Below are 16,526 nucleotides of genomic sequence, written 5' to 3'. Positions count from 1 at the left end.
AACTCTCGAGTTTTATCTCAATTTTCAATCAAACTACAACAATTTCAATCGAAGAAAAATCGGTAAAACTACAAATGTTGATAATGATAACAGTACGAAAAGAAAACAGAAGCAGGTAATGGTTAACAATTGATTATAACTAACCGTAGCAAAGTCGCTCGGTTAACAACTACATGTTTTTTTGGATAAGGCACATTGAAAACAGTAAATGAACAAATTACATGTAAACCTTCTGATGCCATCCATAATCAATTTCAATTATGGTTCCTAATAATGCATACTGGATTGCCGAACCTATCCCGAGTATCTATACAATTACAATGGCATTCCATCTACAAAAATGTGAGAAATGAATTGTTAGCATTCCTAGATGATAAACTCCGTCAATTGTAGAATATCACAGCAACCACCGGCAGCATCACAGTTTGTTCTCATTCAGTAAATCCAAGCCTGGGGTATTTCCAGATACTTTCCCTGCGAGAATTAAAGCTGTCACTATAGCTGCAATTATGTAACTAAAAGAACATTTGTTTTTCTTAAAAGGATCGTCAAATGCCCAGATGCCTCAATTGCTAGGGTGCACGTGGCCATTAGTGGAGTCTCAGATTTCCAGTAAACTCAATTTTCTGGACATTTTCCCATTTTCCTCACTTGTACTTTCTTAACTTTTCACAGTTCTAAATGTCAATATTTTGGATCATATCCAGCCGAAACTGGCCATGCCTGCCATGACCGGTTCACAACAGAACAACAGAAAGCTAAATAACTAGCCCCGTTCCTGACAGTGATTTCTGTAGACCAAGACAAGCTATATCAAAGCTGCTTCCAATCCAAAATGTCAACGAGCTGCTAAATTTTGCATATTAAATCTGCGACTTTTGTCCTGAAATACGCACCTAGGTTCCCAAACAAGTCGGTTTTAGCAATCAAGGTGGTTTTATGCTTGAAAATTAAACCGACCATTGTACAAAGTTTTCACTGTTTTCACCAAGCCCAAAGCGAGCTTGGTCAAGTCAGGCAGATGCAACACTGGGGCTTCCGTGAGGCCAATTCCGAAGAGCAGCAGAACCTCTCCTTTTTAAGGACCATGGTGAGGGGCGCGATGCTACCAAAGTCTTTAATGAACTGCCAGTAGTAGCTTGCAGCCAAGGAACTAAGGAAGCCATGAAGCAGGCGTGTAGATTGTGGCACCAGCCAATCAACCACAGCCTGGATTTTCAAGGGATCTATGCCAACCCAACTACATTGATGACGTGTCCCAAGTACACCACTGCTCCTCCCCGAAGAGGCACTTAGGACATTTGAGATGAAGACCACACCGCTAGAGGATCTAGAGGACAGCGGGAACATGGCACAGGTAATCCACCCAAGAACTAGTATAGATCAAAATATTGTCGAAGAAAACAAGTAGGAATTGACGAAAGCATGGGTGCAGTATCCCGGCCATATACTAGAGCCCACACACTTAATGTATGAAAATTCCAAGATTTTTGGAAGAATTTTACCGCATTTGTGAACATCTATCATGTCTATGAAAGGTTGCATCCAAAGAAACGTTGATAGGGAGACATCATAACCAAAGTGTAATCATTTTATGATTGAACTGGAAAAATGAGAGAAATAGATATAAACTTTATTGGTAGTTGGACTTCACACTAACCCTAGCATAGGAAGGACTGACCATTAGTCCTGCTGAAATAAATCACTTCTGGTAACCTTTATGTTGGCTGATTGCACTTCTGCTTCAACATCATTAACAACCCCACGGCACTTTGGGAATCCACAATAACAAGGAAGCCGTTGATCGTTCGAAACAAACCTGAATAAATCATCCACATGGTTGGTAAAACTACAATGTGAGAAAGGTCAAAGCAATATGGTATTAGAATCTGACCTATAATCATAAGTCAACTCTTCCCATGGGGCTATATCCCGCTTTGCAAAAATGATGATATGCTCATCCCCAAGAACACTTATAACACGTGAATAACAATTAGGCTGAAATGATGAAGAAATCTTGTCAATATTACATTGCAAAAATAAACATTTTTGCAAGTAACGCAGATCTTTTTGGTATTCTAACTATTCAAATATCACAAAGTACCATGAAAATGGAAACCAACTAGAAGTGTCGAAACTAAGAATGGCAAAAATAGACTATAAGGTAGAGACTATAGCTGTATGATGAAACTATTCCCATCAAGCTGATCACTTATGTATGCAAGATGAGAGCTGCTACTGTAGTTATACAGCACATTAATAAGTAATAGTGCCTCTCAACTGTTAGAATGAACCATTTTGACCTTTAAGAAGCTGGTAGAATATAAGCCCAACATTCTAAATATATTGCTAAAGATGACTACTCTTGTAACTTTCCAGAAATAATACTCCCTCCGACCCATATTACTTGTCTCAAATTTGCCCAAATATGGATGTATCTATGTTTAAAAAGCGTATAGATACATGTAATATTTGGACAAGTAATGTGGGTCGGAAGGAGTATTTCCATAACTCAATAACTCTTTGCTTGGGAGGAGCCATCCTCAAGCCAATTTCAGTTTCTCCCGCCCATGCCCACCAATTTCTGTTTCTCCCGCTCGATCTCTGTTTCCCGCTCGAGAGCGTCCAGAATCGATCGAAGCAGAGATTTTAGCGCCTAGGCGACGCCCCCAGACGCCTTGAAGTCGCTGGGCGCTTCGACGCTCAGGCGTCGACTAGGCGACGCTTTGAAAACCATGAGTGTACTATCATTCCTTTTTCACGCTCATTTCTAATTTTGGGTAAAGAATGTTAAATGTGGCCAGAAGAGGAACAATATTTGTTCAACATGAGCTTCCTCAAAATATGTCGCATGGAAGAGAATTCAAGGAAATACCACAAGGTTATGCAATAATTAGTGAGGAAGTAATCCGGAGGCCTAAGCACATATGAGATGAATGGATTTGAGCAGGTAACAAAAAACTAGAAAGCACCTGCACAATAAACGCATAATATTTTACTCACCTCACATGAGTGATTGATCAGGTGGGCTATGCTTCCTGACCGTGTAGCGTCAATAACACGCTCATCATCTATCCTAAACATATATGTCCCAGCACCCTGCACATTGGTTACTTTGAATAGTTAACAGAAAATTAACATACAAGTACAACATGTTTAACATAATACTCATTCAGTTCGGAAATACATGGTATCTGACATGCAGCTTTCACCATTGCTTTTCACATAAATATGTTGATGAAATTTTACAAAATTACAATATTACGGAAATACTTTTCATAGCATATCCAATGATATTATTTTCACATACAGGTTCTTAATATCCAATTACAATATTATGAATATATTTCCACAACATAACTAACGATATTATTTTTTCATATCAAAACTTAATATCCATGAATATGTTGGTCAAGATTTATAAAATTACAACATTATGAAAATATTTTTCGTAACATATCTAATAAATATTATTTACTACATATCCAATCTTAATAGCATACGGACATACCGTTGCCAGTCAAAGTCGGTGAAATTTGACTGCATTATTCTAGGACATGTATTTACGTACGGAATTAGTAGCTGTGAGAACTGTCTTGACCATAGAGGTATGGGCTATGCCTATCAAATTTAAAAAGAAATAATTCTTGCGTGCATCGACTCGTGTTCTATTGACAAACATATAACCAGCAGCTATTAGTCATGTATAACTGGCTATGTGGGGAAATTATCTGAAGTTAAGAACTTCTAATTCACTTGTGGTCTCTGGCTAGCAAAGCCATGTATAGTGCAGTCAGAATTCCCGGGCTACTATCACCCCTACATTCACCCCCTTTTGTTCTCTTTAACTGAATCAGGCACCTGGTCCTCCCCTCTTTTATTTCAACCTCACTGTCTTTAACCTCAAACTTTTCCACCAAATTTTCGAGTTTAAATCTATCATTTGTGAGTTTAAGGGGGCTTATGGGGGCATAAAATTGAATTTCATGAATTAAAAGTTTGCATTGTTTGAGTTAAAAGCTTGCATCTTGACATCTTCCAAGTTAAAAGTTAGGAGTACCAGAGTGGACAGTTGGTCTGTGTCAGTTGTAAATTGTAACTGCTCGGTTAAAACTTGGTTCTTATGGGGTTGACTGAGTTTTTTTTTATGTTTGACCTTGCCTCTACTGAGCACATTGCCAGCAACGGCATCAGGCAGACAGAGTGAGAGGAAGAAGATGCAGAGGGTAGACACAGGAGGGATAGGGGCATGGCTTGGATGGCATGAATGCTAGAGGCATCTCGACACTGATGAGAGCACACGTGCAGTTGGAACACGAGTGGACAGGTCTCCCCACGCACGCTCACGTACTAACTGCCCTCTATATGTTTATCTAACACATAGCATGTATGATCAAACAAGTGATTTAAATTCACATGCCAATTACTAAACTAGGAGTGTCATGGCTGCTTCAATGGCAAGTTCTGGATCATAATACCTAGATTCATTCATGCAGTACAGCAGGCCACTCGCTACCACACAATAAGGAGTGAACACGAGAAGCTGCTGCAGTAATGACCCGTGCCGGTGCAGCAAAGTAATAACTCACACAGCAAGTGTCCAAGAAGAAGGCGAAGATGTTTGACGACATTGAACTCAAACTAATCAAGCTCAAGTAGTATGCAGCAAGAAATCTTTACACATAAAAATTCGAGTTGGTGGTCGTCCATTCACCCTATCGAGACGACTCCCTAGCTTGTTAGATAATCACTTGATTGCAACCCATTCAATGTGATATAGATATGTATCAAAATCTTTTGATTGTAGTTGATTTGGTTTGATGTATACTTTTGAGATATATGTTTTCTCAAATAAATATTTTGAGAGAATTCTTATTTAGCATAAGGTTGGAAATTATGAGCACTTAAATATTTAAAACAACTCATGCATGTAATAAATACGTTTAATTCCGTAGCAACGCACATGCATTTAGCTAGTCTCAATGAAAAGACCAAGTTCAGCCACAAAAATAACACATTTGGTTTGAATACTATTACTTCTATTCATGGGGTGAAACAATGCCTTCGTATGTAGCCATAAGATCCATCATATGAGCAGCCTTATTAAAAGCTGCAAAAAATTCTGCGCACCCAAGAGATTTAGTTACAGATAGAAACTTACCACTAAAGAATTGTATATACGCCCCTCTCTAATGTCCGATACTGGTGGTCTAACAAGCTCACCTATGTATTCAATCATCTGGACAAGTAGATACAAAATAGAGAATATTAGTACATAATTAGCACCATATTTGTGCAAATTTATGCAAATAGCATGGAAACCATACTCAACTAGTCTATATCTGAATAGGTAAACCAGATACAAAATAGGGAAAATTAGCTCAGCGGTATCACAAGTGTGCAGATTTAGTTAAATAAGCTGTCCATAACTCCCATGTGATCTACAATCAGCAGAAGTTCTGCAGAATCTCATTGGCATTAGTTTGTAGTCAGTTTGATCCTATACCCAATCTATACCAAGAGCCAACATCTGGTGTCATCAACCTGTTGCCACAGACAGATAGATGGCAGTCAACCGCCTCCATCATTTAGGTAGTGGTGGGGACATTTGTGATTTATTTTGTATCCACAACTGCCCCTCTGCCTCATCTTATTTACAGTAGTGGTCGTTGCATTTCTGCTTTATTTTAAAGAGCTATCATCTCACCTGTTACTCCCACCATCCCGTTTGTCATATTAGATTTATATTTCCCATGAGTTGACGCTTCGGTTTCTACTGAACAGATTGATTTGCCCCAGAGTGTTCTGAGCCGCAGCAATAAATAACAGATTGGCCGATTTTCAAGTGATTGAAGCTTCCTTGGTATCTGTGTTAACTGACTCTAATACGACTTATAAAATGGGAAGGAGGAATACGAGTTTTGAAGGTGGGGTTTTGCATTTCACTCTAATATTATACAATTATTGCTGTTTGCAGTGCCATCAGGAAGTTAATGAATTTATCCGCAAAAAAAAGAAATTAATGAAATTTTGCCTACAAAGGAATCCATCTCCTTTCCAAAAGCAATTGTAATCTATAAGGGAAAAGTTGCAGAAACATACCATGTCTCCTGCCTTGTGAGCCACCTTTGCAAAAACACCAAACCCATGAATTCTTGATTTTCCTGCCAAAAAAGCAGAATATAAACCCCAATTTGCAGGTGTATAAATCATAATCCCAAGCTAATACTAATTTTTAATTATAATCCACCCAGCATGTCTCTTTTAGTGCACATGCTTTTAGTCGACAGATTTATACCAAGATCTTTTCAATTTCTTTCTGTAGTTTCAACTTTTACTGAAGAAAAGGATCCATCAAGCACCCACATCAGAGTTAACATAACAGCATAAATGGTGAAGTGGCAGTGCACAAATACTACTATAGATAAATATGTGAAGTAAAGAAGTAGGATATCAAGTTAACGCAAACAAAAGCATGCTTTGCGTGATTAAAAAAGGTGATAGATGAACAAACAAAAGGGTGATAGACCACCAAAACAATATTGGCTTTGGTTTCCTCAGAAAATATTTTCTTCAATAAGATACAAAAACCTAATTAGCTGCCAAAAATAATACTACGTAGATGCTATTGGATCAAAGGTTAATGAAACCCACCAAAAGCTAGTCTCCTCCTGAATGTGGCCTTCATTCTTTTATATTTCTCAACCATAGAAGAGACATTAACAACAACTTCTTGCAGCGCAGCATCCGAGGGACAAACTGACTGAATTGGTTCACAGCTAGTATCACAGCCTCCTCTATTTTGGCAATATCCACTAACAATATAAGGTCTATTCTCCACATATAAACGTTTTACAGAAGCAGTAGCCGTAACTTGAGGTTGCTGTTGGCCTCTTCTCCTGTGAAAATTATAGGGTTCTGGACAAAAGGAAACAAGTAAATGGAGATGTGACCCAGGAGTGAGAACAGAGTAGATATGTAATCATATGAATATGATAGCATCTACTAATAAACAATATAGCATTTCAAGAAATAAGTAGGCCTATCCTATTAGACTTCCAAGGATTAACAACAAAATCTACCATGTAGTCCCTCCGTCCAACAAAGGATGTCTCAATTTTGATCAAATTTGAATGCATCTATACACTAAGTCATGTCTAGATACATCCAAATTTTGACAAACTTGAGACATCTTTTGTTGGACGGAGGTAATAAGAAAATTCAAATAGGGAGCACAGTTACACAAGCCTTATCTTAGTTAAGTTGTTTCTTTTGCGATGCTAGGTAACCTACTTTAATAGGTAACCAAATTAATGCACAGAAAATTTGAAAAATAGTACTCCCTACGTCCCAAAAAGGATGTCTAGAATTTGTTTAAATTTGGATGTATCTAGACACTAAAACATGTCTAGATACAACCATATTTTGAAAAAATTGCGACATCTTTTTTAGGACGGAGGGAGTAGTCAAATAAACATTGCTAGCAATCGAGGGCCCCTGACAGCTAGCCCTTCATCAGGTCTGACCACTGCTAACTTTTTTATTTTTTTAGGATTCTGTTCTGCTTATTACTTTGTTTTGGTTGGATTTTGTATCTTGTGCCTTCGGCGTTCTTCTAATACATAATTACATGCATTTAGAAGCATGTTCAAGAAAAAAAAATGCTATTACCAGTCCTTGCACAACCAGATGATGAAGCCACATCTGTCTGAACTACCATAGCGGGGTTACCAAGGTCACTTTTAAGAGATGGACGTTTACTAGAAGGTTGTCTGTGCTTCTTGCAATATGAGAGTAGACGAATACATAGGTCCTCGTCCTCATCAAGTAGCATGAGGTGGATTTTGTCATCATCTTCAAGCTAAAATTAACATAAGCAATAGAATTAGTCACCAAGTAATATGCCACAACCTAAAACTAAGCATTGTACCTCAACACAAAGATCAGCAGCACGTGCACAGAGCGGATGATACGCAACTCGACAGGTGGGATGAGAACACTACATTGATGCAAGGAAAAGAGTCATAATATGTTATAAACTTATAAACATCATAACACAAGCTTAAAACTGTTCCTGAAGTACCTGTATGCAAGCTCCATAAGCTACTGTACAAATGCTGCATATAAGTTTCCAGCGGTCCTGGAGAGGCAACTTAAAACTGAGGCTGTTTCTACAGAAATGTTATGCAGCCTATGCTCCAAAAAATTCACACCAAAATCAAGGAAGGGGGTGAAAACCTTGTTGATTCTGCTTAATCCATCAATTGGTTCCATTCTCTTTACATCTTTCAAGCAAGTTTCTGCAACCAATTTAGATTAAGAGATCTAGAGTATGTCAATATAATATCACTGAGAAAAATCTATGGATAATCAAGTGAATTTACCAGGAATCCATATGGCACATGCTAGATGAGCCCAACGGCCATCTGTTGTAGGTTTCATTGCACCCCCTAAACAAAAAGATTATGTCATAAGTACATAGCTTCGTTTGCAAGAGTTGAATTGCAATTACATACCTGTGACTGGACACAGACAGCATCGCGGGGACACACGAGGTGCCCCAGGTCGACACAGGTTGCATAGCCAAAGTTTCCCATCCAATGGCTCTAGTTCGCCATAGCACCGAGCATGAACCTGCATCATGTGAGTAGGCTTATCATGCTTTGTAAACACTTCCATATTTGACAATATTCATGGAGTCGGATGATGAAAGCTTGTATACCATCATACGACACTTGTCGCATTGCAAGAACAAATTGTCTTCATACTCCTGGAAAGCAAAAGAGAGTTTAAATTACCTTTCAGTTTGATTGCTTGCATTTTGAATAAGCGTGAGAACAGAACTAGGATTATTTACCTCATCCATATCACAAACATTGCAATAATCTAGATCTTTCCAATTAACATTAACAGCTCTATAACCACGAAGGGTATCCCCACCATTTTCAAAATATTTCAAGCATAACCTTGCATTGGGAAGCTCCTAACAAAACACAAGTAACTATGAATTGAAGCTAACAAAAATAAAGAACAGAATGCACTATCTAAAGCATTGGAGGTACACCAATGTGAAGTCGATACAATGAAGAAGGTAAAAGCCCTAATAGAGAATGATACTAGTACATGGAAGAATGATTCCAGTTTTTAATGAAACTTCTAAACATGCATCTACGAAATACTCATCAATGTTTTCAAGAAAAGACACTGTTTTTATGGAAGATGCTATAGAATGCAGGAAGGTTGAGCATAACAAACGTATGTCTTCAATAAGAAATAAAGAAGTTACCCTATCAGTCAATCATAAGACAAAATAAGCTCTAACCAAAATTGATACATGTAGAAGCTCTAGGGTAGTATCAAAAAAATTAAAGTTTGCCAATGTAATGATTTGATTTGATTTTAACCTAAACCTCAGGTGGACAAGATCTTAAAGACAAAATGCCCTCCATATAAGTGTGTTCTCTTTGTTTATGTGGAAGAATGCAAAACTTGTTCTCCTTTTTGTTCGTGGAAAAATGCAGACATGAAACGACTTTCTTGCTGTTTCCAGCTCATAGTTTAATGTTATGTACTGAATGAACAATAAGTGGAGATGGCTAATGGCTGCTTGTCCACCATAGGGGCTACCTTAAGCAACAACAAGCATCACCAAACTAAGCTGAAAACAGTAGTTGCGTACTAAAATGGGGGTAGGGGCTTATTCTTGCAGAAGTGTATGGAGACTAATTTGAAACAATAGATTGGCACTAAAGCGTACGGCAATCATCCAATCCCATATTGACAGAAACAAGAACTTCCTAACCGCACAAGTTCAGCACAGAACATGGGTGGACATAAACTAGATAGCTAATAATACTGAAATGAAATATTAATAACAAAAGGCTTTGGACAACACCAACAAATATAGAGATGATCATCAATAACACAAATGTACTGATATAAATAAACAAAATGTGTGTATTAAAGATGAATTGATTGACTAGCACCAACTCACTGTCCAACAAAAGTAATAATGATAAATGAAATATAAAAACCATGAAACGTATTGTTTGAAAACCTGAATAAGCTGCCTAATTTGTGGATTTGAGAAGCCAAACATGTCAGAGCCAGATCTCTGACAAACATTTCCTTCCGATTCCGAGGCAACATCACACTGTTTTTTTTTTATTCTGCGGTATATCTCCTTCCAGCATGCATTAGGGGTAGAGCCATCAATCTGACGGCCAAAAGGCATCATGTTAGTAAAGTGTACAGATCAAATATAACTAACATGACACACTAATTAGTACTCCCTCCTTCCCTAAAAATAAGGCCCATAGATTTTCTCCTAATTCAAAATTTTGTAGGTTTGGCCATCAACATTTACAAAAAAGTTACTTAAGAAAATGCATAGGCCTTATTTTTTGGGAAGGAGGGAGTAATGTTTAACTTTGTAGCTTAGCTAAGCTTTCACTTCTTATTTTATATTCAGGGAGAAATAAACTTGTTTTGGCATGACGTAAAGGCATGTACTATCATAATATCATTAGAAACACATGTTTAATGAAATATCACAACAGCATCTGATCACCTAAAGTTGACAGGTATTGTTAAGCAATTCAGAGCCCAAATCATTGTTCTAATGTTATTCGATGCAATTCAAGCATGTACCACTAGCAGTAAGGCATCCAAAAGGTATTTATGCCTCTCAGGATGTAAAGACATTGATAAAAGAAATATAGAAATGCAACAACTCTTGTAAAATGATCAACTTTCATACCCATTCCTAGAATAAAATATATGGATAAAGAAACAAATGGAAGCTGTCAAATGAGAAGATGCAACACGACCATCAACAGTAGGGCACCTTTGAGAACATGGTGAAGGCAGCTATTTACTGCAGTTCAAGGTCCATATAATCACAATGCCATCTAAAGAGCTTGACATCCGTATTATAGCATCATCCTCTAGTAAAGCAAACATGCCATCACATTGTATACACAATGAGACTAGGAAAATAGGTTCTAGATATTTCTTTTATAATAGTAAACTACAGCAAGTGATACAGACAGCAATTTTTATTGTAATAACACAATTATGTTCCTAAGAAATTGTCAGCTACATCAGTACTTCAGGTTTAGGATACTCGTTTCGTACATGGCAATGCAACATGATATACACTTAATTCAAAGGATTCAGCAAAATGAAGTATCAACAAAAGAAGGATCAGTACAACATAATTGTTAATCTGCTCACCTGCAATCCATCTTCAGCGATCACCCTAAACAATGGCCGTGCTTTTGTATCTGAATTCCTCAGTACTTCCATTTTGTAAGATGTTACTAAATGTGGATCTGCGATAGCATTACAATGTACTGGTTAAACTGGGCATGTTCTGGTGAAAGTACACTTGTTTCCAAAATGGAACACTAAATTTTGTGATGCCTGACAAAAGTCTGAAGCTGAACAAACTACCTTTTACTGATGTGAACTTCCTGAAAGCAGTATACCCTTCAGGCCATATATGCATTTTGTTATGGAAATGGTCTGAATCAGATACTATCCTGCCTGTAAAGAAACTCACACTATCATAATTTGTTACTCACTGAGAGGAAGGATTAAGTTCAGTGTGACAAATAGAGCTCCATATAATCTCTAAGCCAATCAAGCATCCTTTTAAGTAAGGATGCGAATGATGGCTCTGTGATTGAAACTTTTTGTGCATACACCAGATACAACTGAACTGTGTTGGTTTTCTTGTAACCACAAAGTTCGAAATTGACAATCATGAGTACAAAGTAAGTGGACAGAGTTAAGCAAAGCCTTTCAGAGAAAAAAATAAAAAAGTGAAGGAGAAGCATTGTTATATCAATCATCAATCAAGAGCGGCAAGTACATCTTTTAACCTCTAAGAAATAGTCTAAGAAACAGCGACAAGTATTTAGGAACGGAGGGAGCATGTCTTAATATGACGCAAACAAAAAGTTACTAATCAAATAAACTAATTGGAAACCACTTATTTCTTTTCAAGGATTATGGGATGGGAGAAAAACCTAAGACCCTGTTCGGAAAATAGGAGTAGAAGATTGTAGGAAGAGTGAAAACATAGGGATGAGAAAGGAATGCAATGGCAAAACTCAGGAACAGAAAACTCAGGAAACTTCACAAAACCAACAAGTGTTTAGAACACAGGAATGAAAAACACAGAAAAATTCACAAGAGTAGATGGTGTTTGGAACACATAATAAAAAAATGTAGAATCAAGTCATCAACTAACATGGAAATGATGTATGATTTCAGAGAAAACATGCATGGAGATGATGTAAAAATCATTGGTACTAAAACTTTTTCATTTTAATCCACGTTACACACGTCAGGCAATTACATAGGTTACTAAGAGCAAGTAAAATTAAACAAATGGTTTCTTGGCTAAAAAGAAAAAATATTCCCATTTTTTGGTGGAGGCAGCTGCCAATTCCACGGCGAGCATAAACTATATCCATTTTTCTCCCTGCATAAGATGATTGCCTCATGCCCGCATGAAAAACACGAGCTAGAGGCAGATGTTTCATTTCCTGTGAAACTGCAGGCTGCAGAAACATTCCTCTAGAATCCAGCTACCAGGGGCAGAGACAAGGGGGAGTGGGAGCAAGAGCATTGGTAAAATTCATGAAGAAAAAATAGAAAATTACTACTCCCTCCGTCCCATAATTCTTGTCTCAAATTTGCTCAAAAATGGATGTATCAATTCCTAAAAGCGTCTAGATACATGTAATATTTCGACAAGAATTATGGGACGGGGGGAGTAGAACATAAAGTAAGCTCGCCCCCTCCAGTCTCAGATGTTTTCTTTTTGCCCCCCTATATCTAAATCCTGGCTCCGCCTTGCCGACTACCCCGATCCTCTGTTCCAAACAATCTATTTACGTAGTTTTCCTCTGTTTTGTAATTCCTACACTTCTCCTCAAATTCCTTCATACCAAACAGGCCCTAAAAGTAGGTCAGGGTACTGAGTTCTGGGAACTATACAATGCATGGTGACTTGTGGTGCAATCTGACCTGCGTCATCCTGGAACATATAACTTGTGTCCATATCTCTGGAACAGATATCGTTACACTACCTCAAAGTGCCAATTTGTGTTTCTCATCAAGGAAAAGTTGCAAAATTCTGCCCCTAAAACATGTTGGGCATGCATTTTCTTTCTTTAGAATCATAGCTCATAAAGACAGTCCAAAACCCAAAAGAGAAACAGGGCATCATTGAAATGGGTATGATAACATGCTTCCACAGCATTTATGCATCTTAAACTTCCCTGTCCGGAGTTCATAGGAATAGAAATAAAAGGTAATTATCATATTGCTGGCACATACCTAACTTGCTGACACAAAGATTTCCTAGTTCTATTTGAGTCATTTCCTCATCATCCCCGTTTTCTGTTGCTCTATCTTCTGGTAAATTATCATAAGCACCTATTGTGTCGTCTTGGCAATTAACATCAGAACCATCATTGGATTTCTGAAGTTGCAACATACTTTCTGGAAGCTGCTGTGTGAGGAGAAACCTGTAAAATCAGAATTTATCAGTATCATACCAATAGAGAGACATACAAGATAACAGAAAACTTGATCTATCGCATGTATTTGGGGAAAAATCAATCATAATGTAGTAATAATGTAATATAAAAGAAGTTCTGGACACATACTCCTTGGCTTCTTCCAAGCCCCGGCAGAAGCGTGCTTGCTTGCATTTGAGATGCAAGGAAGAAAGGAGACCATTCAGAAAGGGCACTGCCTGCTTCAACTTAATCCTGAGATAAGAACACGTCATATAGGGGACTTGTTTGAAAGAAAAAGCAAATTATACTAGAATCTTTCACATAACCAGACCTTGCAAAATCATGGGTACCAAAGAATTGAACAAGCACTGACTGATCTAATCGAACTTCCTTGAGAGCCCTGTTAGCAGGAACATTTGACTCGTCCACCACAACAGCCGGCCACATTGCATGACCTGTTGAGGCACACCAGGCCCATTATAAAGAAAACAATTTCAGGTAACTGAGGAAAGTGAGCAGTTGAATGAAAGCATTTCAGATACCACAAAAGAAAAGATGGTAGATCAAACAAGTAACTGAATGGAAGCACTAAACAGAAAGGAAAATCCAGGTTCATCTGTTATGTTTGGGAATGCACAGGAAAACAAGAATGGAAAAGATTTTCCAAGAACAAAAAGGTCAAAATTACCACAAGTGACAAAAGAACGAGATAACGTCAGGCAATTAAAGAGATTATTATATCATGAAAATATCAAATAAAAATTTCAAAGGTGGGCTTTAATATTCCAAACATTTTTTGCAAAAGCAGTCACAGTGGAATCATCAAACACATGGGATGGATCACGAGAGATAAAACGAAGTTATAAGTTAATGCAAACTTCCGTAAACACTATAACAAACAAAGTACCACATGGTAAAACTTCTAAGGAATATGTGCAGTGACTTCGAACAATGCAATAAAACTTGTAGTCGCTGATGGCATGCTACGAATGAAGCAAATGAACCATTGACATTGAAATCACAGTTAACCAGCTGAATCATGAGCGATCAGAAGAGTTAGTAGTACCTGTTATTTTAGCCCACACAAGATCACCAGGATCAAGACCTTGGTAGTCGTGAAAACTTAGAGCAAGCGCAAGCAACTCATCATGTCCCTTCTTATCCATGTTGGACATCCCAAATTTCAGGTTCAGGCACTTCATTTCCTCCGATGAAATGGTAAATCTTATCCTTTCATCGGCTAGGGTAAGGTCTTCTGCTTCACCATCATCATACTTCACCTGCAGTTTGTTTAGCTCTAGTTATCAACCACAAGACCTTTCACATTGCACAGTTCATAGTTCAGACAAGGAAAATTTATATGAGGAAAATGCAGAAAAGATGAGCATAAGTGAGAATTATCATATTCAACTCAGAAAATTATAATTCGTTGAACCACAGCATTAGTTTCATGAATAAGAAAATAAAATCCAAGGATATAGAGAGCATACAGAATGCTTCTTAGTTACTTCCTTGTACCCCGTGATGGAACCCTTGTACCAATCATCATCTAGGGGCCAGAAAACCTGCATTCGGTATGAAAATTCAGGTCCCAGCACCCCTGCTTTTTACAGCAACGAAATAACCAGATTCAGAAAACAAAAATCGTTATCAAGAACTTACCTTGCATGCTAATCCGATAAAAGCCTGAGGATCAGCGCCCTCAATCGCCAACCTGTGACAAAACCAGCGTCAACTTTAACAAAGAAAAAAAAATCTGGTTGCCCAGCTCTTGTTGAAGCCGTGAAAATATCTCTGTGAAGCAAAGCACAGATCCAACTTACTCTACCCATCTCCTCCCAGCCGAAGAGGCGGCCTCCTTCTGGCTGCCGTGCTTCCGCCGTCTCCCGGTCGAAATGCTCTCTCCTCCTCCGGTACGCCTGGACTGCCGCCGCCGGACCAGGTCGGACCCACCACTGTCCGCACTCAACGCAGGCGAGGTCGGCCCTAGGCTGAGCAGCTCGTGCTTGAGCGGGCACTTCCGCCGCGAGGTCCTGACCTCCGCTTCCGCCTCCTCGTCCAGCTGCCGTGGCGCCGGCGCCGACGTGACTGGCGAGGCCGGCGGCGACGCCTCGAGCCGCGGCTTCTTGCGGCGGCGGCGGTAGAACACTGTCACCGGCGGCTTGTCGTCCACGGCGGCGGCGGCGGCCCGGGGCTTCTTCGGGAGCGGCGGGCACGGGGCGGAGGAGGAGTAGACGCGGCCAAGCGGGAGGTAGCGCATGGGATGCTCCCCCTCCTCCTCCACCTCCTCCTGGCGCACGAAGGACCCCTCCACGGCGATCACCATGGCCTGGCCTGGGTAGGGTTTCGGATGCCCGCTTCACGCTCTAGGGCTTTTGGAGATTTGGGGATTTTGGGTAAGGGGGGAGGGAAGTTTTTGGGGGCGCCGCGAAATCTTTCGGGGTGGGTTCAGCGCGGGAGGAAGCACAAAGCACCCCGCGCCTCCGCGCCTCTCTCCTCTCTCTCCCCGCGCGGCGCTGAGGTGGATGGCAGGCGATTCCCGATTTCTTTTCTCCACCGCGGCTACGCTCGCTATCTACAGTACTGCTTGTTGTTGCCAGTGGGCGTGGCGGACGCTCTGACCACTGTCATTGTCTTCCCCCTGTCGTAACGTTCTTCTTCTATTCTTGGGCACCTTGCGTGGGCTAAGCTCGGTTAGTCATGGCGGTCGGTGTTATCTTAGTTCAGTTCGTTGATCATGGCGGACGGTGTTGTCTTGGTGGCTCCTTGGCCGTCTTGGTACAATCATGTTTCGTTGGCAGTTGAAACGTTTTTCGCCAATTAACTGTTCTTTTCTGTTTTCGGTTTCCGTTTTCAAAGAACGTAGCACGGATCTCACGGTATTTGTCCGTCTCGAACACAACATCTTAATTGTCAAATTTGCCACGCAACCGTTATATATGGCATTGTCGTCGCACGTTGCTCCGACACTGGGGATGTGCGGGCACCCCC

At 39.5% G+C, this 16,526-nt stretch overlaps 1 protein-coding gene across 2 annotated transcripts; it reads right to left on the bottom strand.

The window, feature by feature from the left end:
* Positions 1 to 108: 108 nt before the first annotated feature.
* Positions 109 to 16,159, bottom strand: LOC100829121 (histone-lysine N-methyltransferase TRX1). 2 transcript variants are annotated; one of them, XM_010240658.3, is made up of 25 exons: positions 15,359 to 16,158; positions 15,198 to 15,249; positions 15,026 to 15,100; positions 14,602 to 14,815; positions 13,867 to 13,990; positions 13,683 to 13,787; positions 13,351 to 13,541; positions 11,455 to 11,547; positions 11,236 to 11,333; positions 10,058 to 10,216; positions 8,858 to 8,983; positions 8,723 to 8,770; positions 8,517 to 8,634; positions 8,385 to 8,450; positions 8,239 to 8,300; positions 8,084 to 8,140; positions 7,931 to 7,999; positions 7,672 to 7,861; positions 6,655 to 6,918; positions 6,103 to 6,164; positions 5,162 to 5,239; positions 3,004 to 3,099; positions 1,895 to 1,998; positions 1,661 to 1,819; positions 109 to 474 (listed from the first exon to the last, which is right to left on the bottom strand). In XM_010240658.3, the coding sequence occupies exons 1-24, from the start codon at positions 15,859 to 15,861 to the stop codon at positions 1,684 to 1,686; spliced, it is 3,090 nt and encodes a 1,029-aa protein (XP_010238960.2). In that variant the 5' UTR covers positions 15,862 to 16,158; the 3' UTR covers positions 109 to 474; positions 1,661 to 1,683. The 2 variants fall into 2 exon arrangements, with proteins under 2 accessions (XP_010238960.2, XP_014758603.1); XM_014903117.2 differs by having other exon boundaries at positions 111 to 474; positions 1,682 to 1,819; positions 15,359 to 16,159.
* Positions 16,160 to 16,526: the final 367 nt, after the last annotated feature.

Source organism: Brachypodium distachyon, chromosome 4 (genome assembly GCF_000005505.3).
Source record: "Brachypodium distachyon strain Bd21 chromosome 4, Brachypodium_distachyon_v3.0, whole genome shotgun sequence".
In the NCBI taxonomy this organism is placed as follows: Eukaryota; Viridiplantae; Streptophyta; class Magnoliopsida; order Poales; family Poaceae; genus Brachypodium; species Brachypodium distachyon.
The sequence above is the reverse complement of the archived record's forward strand: the minus strand, read 5'-3'. Positions and strand labels throughout refer to the sequence as shown.